The following is a 14,088-nucleotide window of genomic DNA, read 5'->3' on the forward strand; positions in this document are numbered from 1 at the left end:
TATATTTAGGAACGGAGGGAGTATATTACTTGCATGCATTAACCAATTTTTGTTTGTCATACAGGTTACTTATGATACCCGTCAAACATATATATAGAAGTGACATCGCATTTCAAGATTTGTAGACTGCTCGAGATGACTAGGCGTAGATACATAAGTTGGTTGTGGACTTGTAAAACTTTTGTACTATGTGAACGTCATTGTATTACGTGAACTTGTAAAACTGCAAACGAATAATAATGTGTATGCCTTTGTACTTATGTATTTCAGTGTTTTTTATGTGAATTTCATTAGCAGGGATGGGTACCTAATGAAGCTAAATTTGCTGCCTGACCCTGAAATACACATGGTCGTTACAGAAGCAGCCGAAAAATGTTAAAATAAATTTCATTACAGAAGAAAAAAATGTAGTCAAATTCGTCAGCCGATTGCACTCAAATTCATCATTAACACTTATATTCTACAATAAATTAACTCAGATTTTAACAGCTCACAGATTTCATGTACTCTAGTATCAAGCTAACCTCCAAATGTGATCCATATCAAGAGGAGAACTTACAGAACAGTGTTTGACAATTCAAGAGTTATGGGATGAGTGAAATCAACCAGGAGCTTGGTAACCCTGTGAAAGAAGCGATGTCAATATCATCAAGAGGTATAAACAATCACGATTAAGATAATGCTGCCATAACCACTTCTGTCATGTTCTAACTGTAAACTGGATCATATAAACAATCATAAGAATAGTGCTGTATGAATACTACTCCCTCTGTTCATAAATATCAGATGTTCGAACTTTTTCTGAATCAGATGTATATCGACACCTTTTAGTGTGTTTGTTCACTCATTTCAGTTCATATGTATCCAAAACATCTTATATTTGTGACCTAAGGGAGTAGTACTTTGAGTGGTCAAAATGATGCAAGCATTTGCTAAGATGCACAATTCAAGAGGTCAGAAGGAACATTTTAGCAAAAATACAAAATGAAGACAGTTCGCTTATAGCATGAAATAATGTTAGACAACTAGAGCATCGTACATTATCATAAGCTATATTGTCCGTCACTGTTGAAACTATGGTGTTTCAAATCTACTACTCCCTCCGATCCGGTTTCCCTTATAAACTGGATCAGCCAAACTTCGGCAGCTTTTGAGCAATATATTCAGGTGGGAGAACTCTACCCCCGGCGATTCCTCAAAAAGCAAGCATGAAATAATGTTAGACAACTAGAGCATCGTACATTATCATAAGCTATATTGTTCGTCACTGTTGAAACTATGGTGTTTCAAATCTACTACTCCCTCCGATCCGGTTTCCCTTATAAACTGGATCAGCCAAACTTCGGCAGCTTTTGAGCAATATATTCAGGTGGGAGAACTCTACCCCCGGCGATTCCTCAAAAAGCTCCCTCTGGTCCATATACATTACGTTTCGCTCAAACGGATGTATCTAGATATATTTCAATGCTAGATACATCCAATTGAGCGACACGTAATACAGATCGAAGGGAGTACTGTATTATATTATTAGAATAAGAGGCAAGATTATACATACGAGGTAGATTTAATTTTTGGTGAAGTTTTTCTGAAAAGATTATCATGAGAAGATAACTCCGAGGGACAAGGAGTGGTTGAGGGAAAGCTGAAGATTGGTATGCATGTCCATGTTCTTACATGGCAAGCCGCAGGCTTCAATGTCATTGGTCTTTTGTTGTCAATACTTTCCAACAATCTAATCAACTTAATCAAAATATTTCTACCAAATTGTAGTCATTTTTCGGCAAGTTGTCTATTTTCGCTACATTTGGAACATAGCTCACCATGGGATCAAACATCCTTAAGATAAAACAATCTCAAATATAATAATACATATTAAATCTACCTGCGTACATATGTAGGCCACCGCGCTAGTTAAAAAAACAGACATGCTATTAGATTAGCCATTTAATTAGAAGAAAGGATGTTTAATTTATCACACATTTATATAGCTTCCTCCTTCAATAACTGAATGAGTGCAAAGAATAAATATGATCAAGTATGAGAAAGAGTTATTACTAGCAAAAGAGCATTATAGTCCTGCAGATCAACTCATTGAACTTCTTTCTGTGGTTCTCACAATAATCCATTCTTAGCTATCACTCTCCTCAGAAGATTCTGCCTCCTCCAACTTCTCTTCCTCTGAATCAGAAGACTTGTTCTTTTTGACAGTGTCCTCTTTGAACATCACGTTAATGGATCGTCCCATCAATTCCTGTGGTAAGATTAACAGGTCAGACAGATGACCCTGAGCCTACTGGTGGCAGCAAGGTTGTTGGTTTACACCCACTGAGGCGTGTAATCCCTACGATTGATGCGGTAAATCAAATATTTATTTGGAGTACACACGTCCATGAGCTTTCAGTGGGACAATGTGTTCCCACATTAAGTTCACAGATGTTGCCTCCAATATTTTTTGTAACAATGTGTGCGCGTGGTGTGAGTATTTACCTTGTACTGGCATATTTTCATCATTCATGCACTATCTAATTTGAACGGCAATGAGCAACATCCTTTTATGTTGGACATACAACATTTCAGAATAATGTACCTTGCCATTGAAGGTAGAAATAGCAGCCTCTGCCTCCTCTTTCGAGGAAAAGGAAACAAATGCATAGCCAGCAGATCGCCTTGGTGTGGTGGTATGAAAGATAACTTCAACTGATTGGACACCTGGGGTTGAGGCAAATAACTCCCGAAGATGACGGGATCTCACTCTCCACGTTAAATTCCCGACAAACACAACATTTTTCTCCACAGGAGCTGACGGCACAGCAGGTTGCTTCTTTTTAGGTTTTGCAAAGTCCACCTTAATCGTTCTATCGTTCAAAGTCTACAAACAGAATAGGCAGATCAGGAGATAAACAATGACCAGTAGTTCGGTATCTAGGAAAATAAAGTAATGATGATTTACGCAGGTTATGTATCACAAGGAGACATTCTGTCGGTAACAATCTTGCACTTACAGACAAATTGAGATTCTTGAGTGCTGAAAGAGCCTCATCTTCTGAACCCATGGTTACAAATGCCAATCCTCTGTTTTTTTTGGAACTGTGCATCGAAAGCTAGAAAATCAGAAAGAAAGCAATCATTAATGAAGTTCCTGGCATACAAGTTTTCAAAAATAATTAATCAAGAAATCCCTTCTGAAATTCATTGTATGGCAATTGGCAAACTCCACATTTTCCAATATGAAACATGCATAAGTATGCATACCAATATGCATCAAGTACATCCTATAGTACATGTGAATTGTATCTAATTTTTATTTTTATTTTTGGAAAAGGAGGATGACCTCCGGCCTCTGCATCTGGGAGATGCATGCGGCCATTTTATTAATTATTCTCGAGGACCTTACAAAGTAGAACAACAATATGCCTGAATCCGCCATCTTGGCAACATCTGCCGCTACTCCTATCCAAATGATGAAGGGATGCAAGATGGGCCACATACCCAGACCTCTCACCTAAGCCTAACATCTAAAGTCGGAGGCCCCGACCGAGCCATTGGCCAGGTCCAGGGCTCAAACCGGTCCGACGCACTCACATGTGTCGTCGCCGCCGTCTTCCGCTGGTCCATCTTCAGAGCAGATTGAGGTGACAACCTTGGCAGGTCCTCCGCCATCGACGCCAAACGACGACCTCCACCTATGCGAGCCTTGGCAGGTCCTCCGCCATTGACGCCACCACGACGCCAGCCGACGACCTCAACCTACGCGAGTCCATCTCCAAGCAACGGACGTAAATCCATGCTAGGATAGGGCCACACCACCGCCGTCGCCCACCACCCACAAGCGCCACCCAACCCCAAGATTCCCAAAGCGGCGCCTTCAAGAAGAGAACGGCGCCGTGAGCGCCGCCGCCGCCCAACAAAGTTAGGGCTTTCGCCCGGGAGACCTAGGGGAAGGTGAAGTGAGGAGATCAATCCATACCGACGCCTCCAAAGAGGGGAACGGCGCCCTCAGGCGTCGCCGTCGGCGCGGCCGGTCATGGCCGGCCAGGGATTTCGCCCGAACTAGATCTCTGCCACCATCAGCGCCTCCTGTACAGAACCGGCGACCAAGAGGAAGTGTGGCCCGACCAGGGTGGCCTGCACGCCGAACAGGGGAGGAGGGGAGGAGCCAGATCGCGCGCACCGGCCGCCGCCGACCGCCAACGACCATTGGATCCTGCCGCCCGCGCGGCCGGGACACCAGATCCACCGCCCACACGGCTGCTAGCCGGTCGTGCCTTGCCAATGGAGCCGCCGCTCCAGATCCGGGGTTCCCCGCGCAAAAGTAGGGCAACCGAGGCCCCGCCGCCACCATCCTTGGCGCCCCGGGCTTGCCCGGCGGCTGCCTCAGGCGGCGGCGAGGAGGAGGCGATGCGGGGGTCGCGAGAGGAGGGGGTCGCGATGAGTGAATTGTATCTAAATGCTAGACACAACCACATAATTTGGTCGAGGGAAGAATACAAAAATGAAGGCGATGCAAGACACGTCTCCCCTATGGAAGGAGTATATGGCATTAATGATACGGCTTGAATCAGCATTGCAGCAACTGGCATATCCAAAATACGAGTCATGGTCATGCACCAAACCAAAGTCATGTAGACCAAATCAACCTAACTTTAAGTACCTTGGAGTAGTAAAACCAGTTGCTAAGGTGGGCATCTACTCTTAGATACAGTTTCAGATATAATGGGGTTGGGGATGAGAAATGTTAAGTCTCCTACATATGCGCTAGTGCGCTAGTACTATGCATTTCCTTTTGTACGGCGTAACAACAGTAAAAAGTGCTCAGAAACTTCAGGCCACTATAGGGTTTTTCACAGTTCATTCTCCAGAAACATGCTGGTGATGGCAATATAGCTGAACCATACCGGCATCCCCTGCAACTTAAGTAACCATAGATTATTGCCACTTCACACGGCAATTTCTGGGTTCGCATAAATTCACCATATCGCCCCGTTAAAGGTACTCTCAATTTGCTGTTTGTTCCTTTCCCTTCAAGCGGATAAGGCAACGGAAACTAACGGTTTACCTCCACGTCGACGACGGTGCCTTGCTTCTCGAAAAGAACGCGAATGTCGTCGGGCGTGAAATCCCACGGGATGTTCATCGCGATAAGCCGCGTCTTCGGCCCCACGGGCTGCTCATCCTCCGCATCCGCCTGAGTTTCCGCAGGCGCCGGGGCGACCGAGGCGCTAGCAGCGCAGACAGCAAACGCCAAGCGGTTGCCGGAGGAGCGGGCGGCAGCGGGGACAGCGAAGGAAACGTGGCTGTGGCGAGGTGGGGCGGAGTACTCAGGGTGGCGGAGCGGCGGCTGGCACGCGTGGAGCGACGGGAGGAGGAGGCGAACGAGGGGGAGAGCCATTGTTGGGAGGCAGGCAGAACAGAAAGCAGGGGCGAAATATCCAAACGGCGGGCTGGGCTCGCTGGGGTTTATTATCCTCCGCAAAATATTCCCACGAGCAAAGCGGCAACGTCCGAAATCAGTTTGATGTATCCTTGAGCATCTAGAGCGGTGATTGGCAAATCCCGCCCTCGACCCCACCGACACATTTGGGCGCCTTCATGGATACTGACTAGCCATGTCTTTATTTAAGTACGCCAACGACGTACCATAGCTTTATAGAAAAGAAAAATGAAATTTAATTACAAGATTCCGTCCTAGGTGCAAACATGAAGGACGTTACAACACACGTAACACCAACACCTCGCTATTCTAGGCTGACTTCTCACAAAGCGTTGTAGTCCTCCAACACCTCATATTCATCACTCTACATCTGTGTATCTCATATCTATCGCCTTATATCCATACTACACGTGCAACGTTGATCTACTCTACGTGATCAAACAACATATAACAAAAATCGGCTGCAAACAACCACAAAATCGGCTGCAAACAGACATTAACAAAATTTGCCACATCCAAAAAGATCATCTTAGTTGTCATCGGACAAGTACTTAAACTTCTACAACTAAAAACGATATAAACATATGAAGAGGGGAGGGGGATCACCACTTCCTCGCCGGGCCTTTGCCTTTTTGATCGAGGCATCTGCGGCTGGTGGAGGGTCTTGGTCGTCCGAGAAGGAGGTGCAGCTGTCGCCGTCGGAGTCAGAGTCGGAGAGGACGATGAGCTTCTTCATCCGACGGACCGCCCTATCCTGCTCCCGCTTCAACTTGGCAACCCGAGCCACCTTCGCCGTTGCCTCCTTCGCATCGCGCTCTGACTGCTCAATAGCAAGCCGGAGCACATTGGCGTTCTTTCATCGGAGGCACGAACGTCCGTCTCCGCCGTCGTGAGGGACCGGCCGTAGACCCATGCGAGGAGCCACTCGTCCTCACCAGGCTCCGCCTGCATCCTGCGGTGGGGATGCGCAGACTGCTCCGTCGCGTCCCTCTTCCATGTCTGGTGCCTTTCACGGCGCGCGCCTCTGATTCCAGAGTGCGCGTGCGGGCCGGCGGCACGGGCACTAGTACCCACTGCTGCCCGCGTGGAGGAGCGGCCGGTGGGGGAAGGAGGCGGCTGAGGGACGGTGCGGACTGCGCAGTCCTGGCGGAGCTGACCGTGGGTCGGGAGGGTCCAGCTCCGGCGTCCGCACTGCGCTGGTGCGGGATCTGCGGGCTGCGGTGACGCTCCAGAGGGCCATATCCTCTTCGTAGTCCAGGTCAGAGCCAGAGTCGCTACCAGATCTGGACATCGGAGTGGATGGGACCGGATTTGGAGAGGACATGGCAAGAGAGAGTGAGCTAGGGTTCAGAGTGAGGCATGTGGATTGGGGTTTTGTGGGATAGGTGTGGGGTCAGTGGTGGGTCAGGCCTATCAGGTGGGCACGCCCGGGCATGCACAGGCCGCCGCATATCCGCCCTAGATTTGGGCTGGATATGAGGGGTCCCGATTAGCCCGGGCGTTTATACGCGGTTTGAGAGATCTAGTTTGGTCGGGTTTTTTGACCGGTCAATGACCGGATGGCCTGCCCGAACGTTTGAGACGGGTATGAGAGGCCTGGCCGTATAAGTTCTTATAGAGGATCTATGGCAGGATTTTGGCAAATCCCGTCCACGAACGCATCCAGGCGCGTCCGCGGACAGCACCTGACGACCCCTCATTTATGATCCACAAATTCATACAATTTATCATTCCAATTAAATAGTTTGAAACAAAATACGACAAAACAAAATAAATCATAGTTCAACAATCCAGACATGCGAAAATTAAATACAAGTCAGAGTGTGACGTATCACTCGTTGGCTGGCCGGGCCACTCGTCGGACGATATCCATGTCACCTGCTCCGGGACCATCCTTGCATCCTACTTCACCTGCATCCTTCTCGCCTGGCCTTTTGGAGCTCCCATTTGGTCACCGCCTCTTTCTTCTCCAATTTGATCTTCTCCATCTCAGTTTGCAATTTCTTGTTTGCGCTCCCTAGTCCCAATTCATCCTCCTTTTGCGCATCCAACATGAGTTTGTATCTCTCCTCTTTCTTGTTCTCCCTAACAGAAAAAATGGCTATCATGGGAGGACCTTGCCTTCTTCAACTTGTTTCCCATCATTTTTCGGTTATCCTTTGCACGGTGCCTCTTCCATTCTCCATTAGAACTTCTTCCCCTCTTCGCCCAACCCAATTGATTGGTGGGAGCTTGAGCCATCATTCCTATTCTTGTTAGCCTTCAGATCGGCCGCAAGTTGTGTCCACTTTGGTTTGCCATTCAATATCATCCAACAATGGCTCAAACCAAATGGCTTCTTCTCCGTATCTTGATACATAGTGGCCGCCACCACTGTCTAGCAAACAAAATATGTGTGAAAATGAGAACGCAACAAAAACAAGCATATGCAAATGATGACAAAATGAAGTAATTTAGCTTACGAGTTGCCACTCCCATCCCACTTCAAGGGCGGCGAAGCACTTGTGAATATTAGCTAGTGTTCACTTCCCCTTGAATGACCCCCACTAATGTTAGAGATATGCCACATTGCGGTTGGTGACGATAGGATGTGGCTCGACATATTGCTTTTGTTCATGATATTCCTTCCAAATCTTCTCTAGATACTTGTTCCCTTTTCATTCCGTGCCGCATATGGATCCATTGTTGTGGCCAACCAAGATTTAACCAATGATTTCTATTACGCAACTTTATTCTTGTAGACTCGTGTTGGGCCTCCAAGCGCAGAGTTCTGTAGGACAGTAGCAATTTTCCCTCAAGTGAATGACCTAAGGTTTATCAATCCATGGGAGGCGTAGGATGAAGATGGTCTCTCTCAAACAACCCTGCAACCAAATAACAAAGAGTCTCTTGTGTCCCCAACACACCAAATACAATGGTAAATTGCATAGGTGCACTAGTTCGGCTAAGAGATGGTAATACAAGTGTAGTAATGATAGTAGATATTGATTTTTGTAATAGGAACAATAAAAAACAACAAGGTAGCAATTGATAAAATGGAGTATAAACGGTATTGCAATGCTTGAAAACAAGGCCTAGGGTCCGTACTTTCACTGGTGCAATCTATCAACAATGGTAATATAATTGGAGCATATAACCATCCCTCAACGTGCGACGAAGTATCACTCTGAAGTTCTTATCTAGCGGAGAACATAAGAAGAAATTGTTTGTAGGGTACGAAACCACCCCAAAGCTATTCTTTCCGACCAATCTATCCTAGAGTTCGTACTAAAATAACACGAAGTTATTCTTTCTGATCAATCTATCCAAGAGTTCATACTAAAATAACACCATATGATACACATCAACCAACTCTAATATCACCTAGATACTCCAATGTCACCGCGAGTGTCTGTGAGTTGATTATACGATATGCATAAAAAATCGGATTCATAATACTCAATCCAACACAAAGAACCTCAAAGAGTGCTCCAAGATTTCTACCAGAGAAACAAAGATGAGAACGTGCATCACCCCTATGCATAGATTACCCCAATATCACCTCAGGAATCCGCGAGTTGAGTGCCAAAACACATATCAAGTGAATCAATATGATACCCTGTTGTCACCACCGGTATTCATAGCAAGACATACATCAAGTGTTCTCGAATCCATAAAAAGTATTCAATTCAATAACAACGAAATCTCAAAAGGAAAACTCAATTCATCACAACAAGATAGAGAGGGGGAAACACCATATGATCCAACTATATTAACAAAGCCCGCGATACATCAAGATCGTGCCAAATCAAGAACGCGCGCGAGAGAGAGATTGAACACATAGCTACTGGTACAAACCCTCAGCCCCGAGGGTGGACTACTCCATCCTCATCATGGTGGCCACCGGGATGATGAAGATGATCACCGGTGATGATTTCCCCCTCTGGCAGGGTGCCGGAGCAGGGTCTAGATTGGTTTTCGTGGCTACAGAGGCTTGTGGCGGTGGAATTTCTGCTCTAGGGTTATTTCTGGAGGTTTCTGTATATATAAGATTTTTCAACGTTGGAATCACGCGAAGATGGGCGATGAGGGGCCCACAAGACACCAGGGAGCATCTGGGAGGGGGGGGGGCTGGCGCGCCCTCGTGGGTCCAAAACAAGAGCGAAAGTGTTTGGAAAAGTATATATGTTTGGGACGTATCATGGGCCTCACCATCTCTTCCTCCTTCATACCCTTTCCTTTTACTTTGGATGTGGTGTACTCAACATCTAGCTTAGCGATCCTAGAACCGCTCTTTGGTCCACATAAAGATGTTTATATAAAAATTTAAAATGTGGCATGACAAGAAAATTCAGAAATGTGAATTCAAAATAGGTGACAAAGTTCTCTTGTACAAATCTCGACTTAGATATTACGGAGGTAAGCTTCTCTCTAAGTGGGAAGGACCATTCATCATTTAGGATTTTTACCAGTCTAGACCTATCAAGATCAACAATGCCTAGGGAACCAAAACGAGAGTGGTTAATGGGCAAAGCTTTAAGCATTATATTGTCGATAACCCTCTTGAGGCCGAAATTAGTGTTATATAAGTAATTACTCCGGAAGACTTGATCAAAGATAAATTACGGAAGGCTCTAGAACCCTGAAAAAGAATAGGTATGTGATTGATACGTCTCTGACGTATCTATAATTTTTTTCTTGTTTCATGCTATTATATTATCAATATTGTATGCTTTATACACCATTTTATATCATTTTTGGGAACTAAACTCAGTGTCAAGTGCCCGTTGTTGTTTTCTGCTTGTTTTTGGTTTTACAGAAAATCCCTACCAAATGGAGTCCAAACACGAGGAAACTTTTTGACATTTTTTTTGGACCGGAAGGGGCCCTAGAAGCTTCAGGGGAGGCCCGAAGCCTCATGAGGATGCCACAGGACAGTAGAGCGCGCCCTAATGTGGTAGGCGCGCCATACCCACTCATGGACCCCCTGTTGCTCCAGTTGACCTAATTCTTGGCCTAATAAATTCACATATATTCAGAAACCCCCGGGGCGAGACCCGAAACAGTTATTCCACCACCACAAGTCTCTATTATTTCATGATCCCATTTGGAGTCCTTTTCCACTACACTGTCGGAGGGGGAATCAATCACAGAGAGCCTCTACATCAACCTTGTTGCCTCTCTGATGATGCGTGAGTAGTTCCTCACATGACCTATGGGTCCATAGCAGTAGCTAGATGTCTCTCTCTCTCTCTCTCTCTTTGATCGTCAATACAATGTTCTCTTCGGAGATCAATTTAATATAATCTTTTTGCGGCGCATTTGTTGGGATATGATGAATTGCGGGTTTATGATTAGATTATTCATTAAAAGTAACTGAGTCTTTTCTTAACTTTATTATGTGTGATTGTTATAGCTATGTAATGATTTTCGATCTATGAGTTTTCTTTGGCCAAGTTGATGAGTAGATCTTTAGTGGAAGTGGTGCATAGTAGTAGGTTCAATCTTACGGTGTCCTCACCTCGTAATAGAAGGGGTAGAGAGACACGTATTTGTACTATTGCTACTAAGGGTAAAATGATGGTGTACGATCATATTGATTGATCTTATTTTGTCTATACTATGTCATCATGCTTTAGGCATTACTCTTTTTGTTATGAACTTAGTACCTAGAGAGGCAAGCATAGAAACACTCTCAAAGTGGAGTAATGGTGGTAAATGCAGAATCATTTTGGTCTACTTGTCATGGATGTAATGCCTATGTACTGATCATGCCATGCATAACATCATAACTATATGCTTTCCTATCAATTGCCCAGCAATAACTTGTGTACCCACCGTTATATGCTCATGAGAGAGATGCCTCTAGTGAAAGCTATGGCCCCTGGGTCCACTCACTTCGTATTGCTAATACCCTAAATACCTTGTTGGAATTTATTTACTTTTATTTTACTTCGCAATTTATCTATCTACCATTACCAGAATTGATCCCTGCAATCAACGAGTTCAAGGGGATTGGCAACCCTCTTGCCCTGCATTGGGTGCAAGTATTTGTTTTTTTTTGTGTGTGTGCATGTATCATTTATCTTTGTTTGTGTGAATCTCCTACTGCTTCGATAAACCTTGGTTCTGAGCGAGGGAAATACTTTCTGCTACTATGCTACATCACCCTTCCTCTTCAGGGAAATCCCAAAGCCTATCACAGGTAGCACATGCCAATAACTCTTTTATTTTTATCTATCATATCATGTTCATTTCTAACAGATTTAGCAATTCTAGCAGCTTCTACACAGAAATAAATAACATGCCCATCAATATTACCAACCAAGAGATCTTTAACCATTGCAATTGAAGGTTCTACTTTAATATTTTGAGAGCATTTAGGTGTTTTAATATAACTCTTATGAACCGTAGTTGTAGCCTTAGCATGTTCCTTAACTCTAACATGGAAAGGAGGCTTCTCAATATAAGTAGTAGGCACAATAGGATTAGCGGTATAAGCTAGCATTTTAGTATTAGCAATAATAGGTTTTTCACAAGCATCTTTAATGGGTTCATGATATTTAAACCACTTCTCTTTAGGAAGATCACACTAGTACAATGAGGTGCTATACAAACGGTTTTTAACCCCTTTCCGCGATGGCGGAACCGTCGCAAGGTGAGTGTGGGTGATTGGGGGGGGGTCCTTCCCACACGACCCATAAACCGTCGGGGATAGGCCCTCTGGTCACACACGCTCGGCAAAATGAGGTCGTGTGCGACGGACGAGCGATCAAATACGGTTATACAGGCCCAATCAGTTCCGGTCGTAAGTACATCCCACACAGTCAGTCCCAAACAAATGTTTTCGTTTGTTATGTACATTCCACGCAGTAAATCCAAGTAATACGTTTTCGTTCTTATGTACATCCCACACAGTCAATCCAGGGAAAACGTTTTCGTTCGTATGTACATCCCCCACAGTCAATCCAGGGAAAACGTTTCCGTTCATATATAATCCCACACAGTTTTATGTATAGCTACGTGTGTGATAGGTGTAACTATCACACACGCTCTACCTCGGTTAACCATTTGCTTCTATTCAACTACATCACACACGATTTGACGAAGAAAACTGTATGGCATTGGGCTATCCATCACAAGCGCTTGTACTACTAGAACTGTTTGCAAAGTTCCATGACCAATTTAGCAGGTTTGTTAGTTTACAATTAATAATTTTAGTATTACGTGAATTCACATTTCATATCAAACAGTTGTTTGCCAATTCCATATCAGGCACATAAATATATTTTAACATCACAGTACGATAGCTACCTGAAAACATCACAGTACATCATATAGCTAGTTTGCCTTCATACGAACAATATTAGAATAATATATTCAATTTCCTAATCAAGATCATCCAGGCTCGTTTTATCCACATATGCTTTTAGTTTAGTAAGAACTTGTTTTGCACTGGCCAACTGGGAAAGTACCTCCTCCTTCGCCAACGCCATCTTAGCAAAGTCTGATCTAAAAAATCTAAGCTCATTCTCCATCTTCCTCTTTTTACCCCACATTTTCAAATATTCTTCAGCGTTGATAACACTTTCTCCAAGCCTACCTCTGTTCTCTTCCTCATACATGCTCCAGAGCTTTGCTAGGCACATCTTCAAAGACTGTGGCCACTCTTGATCAACCCACTCCAGGTAAGAACACTTCCGTTCATCCTATAATATTTAAAAGTAGATCAGTAACAATTGTAGGAGAAATGGGTTTCTAGCAGCATAGAAAATCACCAAATACATATTTTGAAAAACTAAAGAAACATGTTAATTATGACATATCTTCTCAAAAAGGTCAATGTGAAAATGAATTAATTGCTACTAAGACAACAACCAAATTCTGAAACATCAGAAGCTATAATTAACTAGAACAACGCTACAAGTTCTTAGTCATGTACTATAAATAATAAATTGAACATTTTATGAGGAAGCTAAATATAACTGCAACATCATAGAGACAGTGTTTGGATGACATCAAATTGATACTAACATGTGTGTACATGCACAAATTTAGTAACATAGAACTAATAACACTAATGTCGTCCACTATATGTGTATATATATATATGCCAAAATTGGTGTAAAGACAAATGTTGCTACATTTGGCACCGGTGCCCTGCACTGGCGAGCCGATGCAGCCAAAAAAATCAAGGACCCGGACTCCGGAGCACCTAGTTGCTCCGATGCCCAGTTCGTTCGTGCCATAAAGATTTAGTATTTTACTGCTTGGCTACTCGGATGCATGGACTAAAGTTGGCTGCCCAAATTGCTGAAGCGGTCCCAAATAATTTTCTAATGGCGCCGCAAATGAGATGGCAACATTTTTAGATACTAGGTACAAACTGTGACACTGGCTTAATGATAGCAGCTTGAACTACGTCAGTATTTCCCCAAAGAGGAAGGGATGATGCAGCACAGCTACAGTAGGTATTTCCCTCAGTGATGAGACCAAGGTTATCGAACCAGTAAGAGAACCACGCAACACCATGTAAACAGCTCCTGCACAATAACAAATACTCGCAACCCGACGTATTAAAGGGGTTGTCAATCCCTTTCGGGTAACGACGCCAAAAATTGGCAAGTAGACGAGATAAAAATTGTAGTAGATTGATAAATGCAAATAAAAGCAAATAA

The 14,088-nt window shown here is 44.2% G+C and overlaps 1 protein-coding gene across 2 annotated transcripts; it reads right to left on the bottom strand.

The window, feature by feature from the left end:
* Positions 1–371: 371 nt before the first annotated feature.
* Positions 372–5,465, bottom strand: LOC125513753 (RNA-binding protein CP33, chloroplastic). 2 transcript variants are annotated; one of them, XM_087528129.1, is made up of 6 exons: positions 5,057–5,465; positions 3,003–3,101; positions 2,588–2,869; positions 2,056–2,251; positions 1,040–1,396; positions 372–622 (listed from the first exon to the last, which is right to left on the bottom strand). In XM_087528129.1, the coding sequence occupies exons 1-4, from the start codon at positions 5,387–5,389 to the stop codon at positions 2,129–2,131; spliced, it is 837 nt and encodes a 278-aa protein (XP_087384255.1). In that variant the 5' UTR covers positions 5,390–5,465; the 3' UTR covers positions 372–622; positions 1,040–1,396; positions 2,056–2,128. The 2 variants fall into 2 exon arrangements, with proteins under 2 accessions (XP_087384255.1, XP_048534900.1); XM_048678943.2 differs by lacking the exon at positions 1,040–1,396 and having other exon boundaries at positions 5,057–5,464.
* Positions 5,466–14,088: the final 8,623 nt, after the last annotated feature.

The sequence above is a fragment of the Triticum urartu genome, chromosome 6A, assembly GCF_056163025.1.
Source record: "Triticum urartu cultivar PI428250 chromosome 6A, HENAU_Tu73, whole genome shotgun sequence".
Taxonomy (NCBI): Eukaryota; Viridiplantae; Streptophyta; class Magnoliopsida; order Poales; family Poaceae; genus Triticum; species Triticum urartu.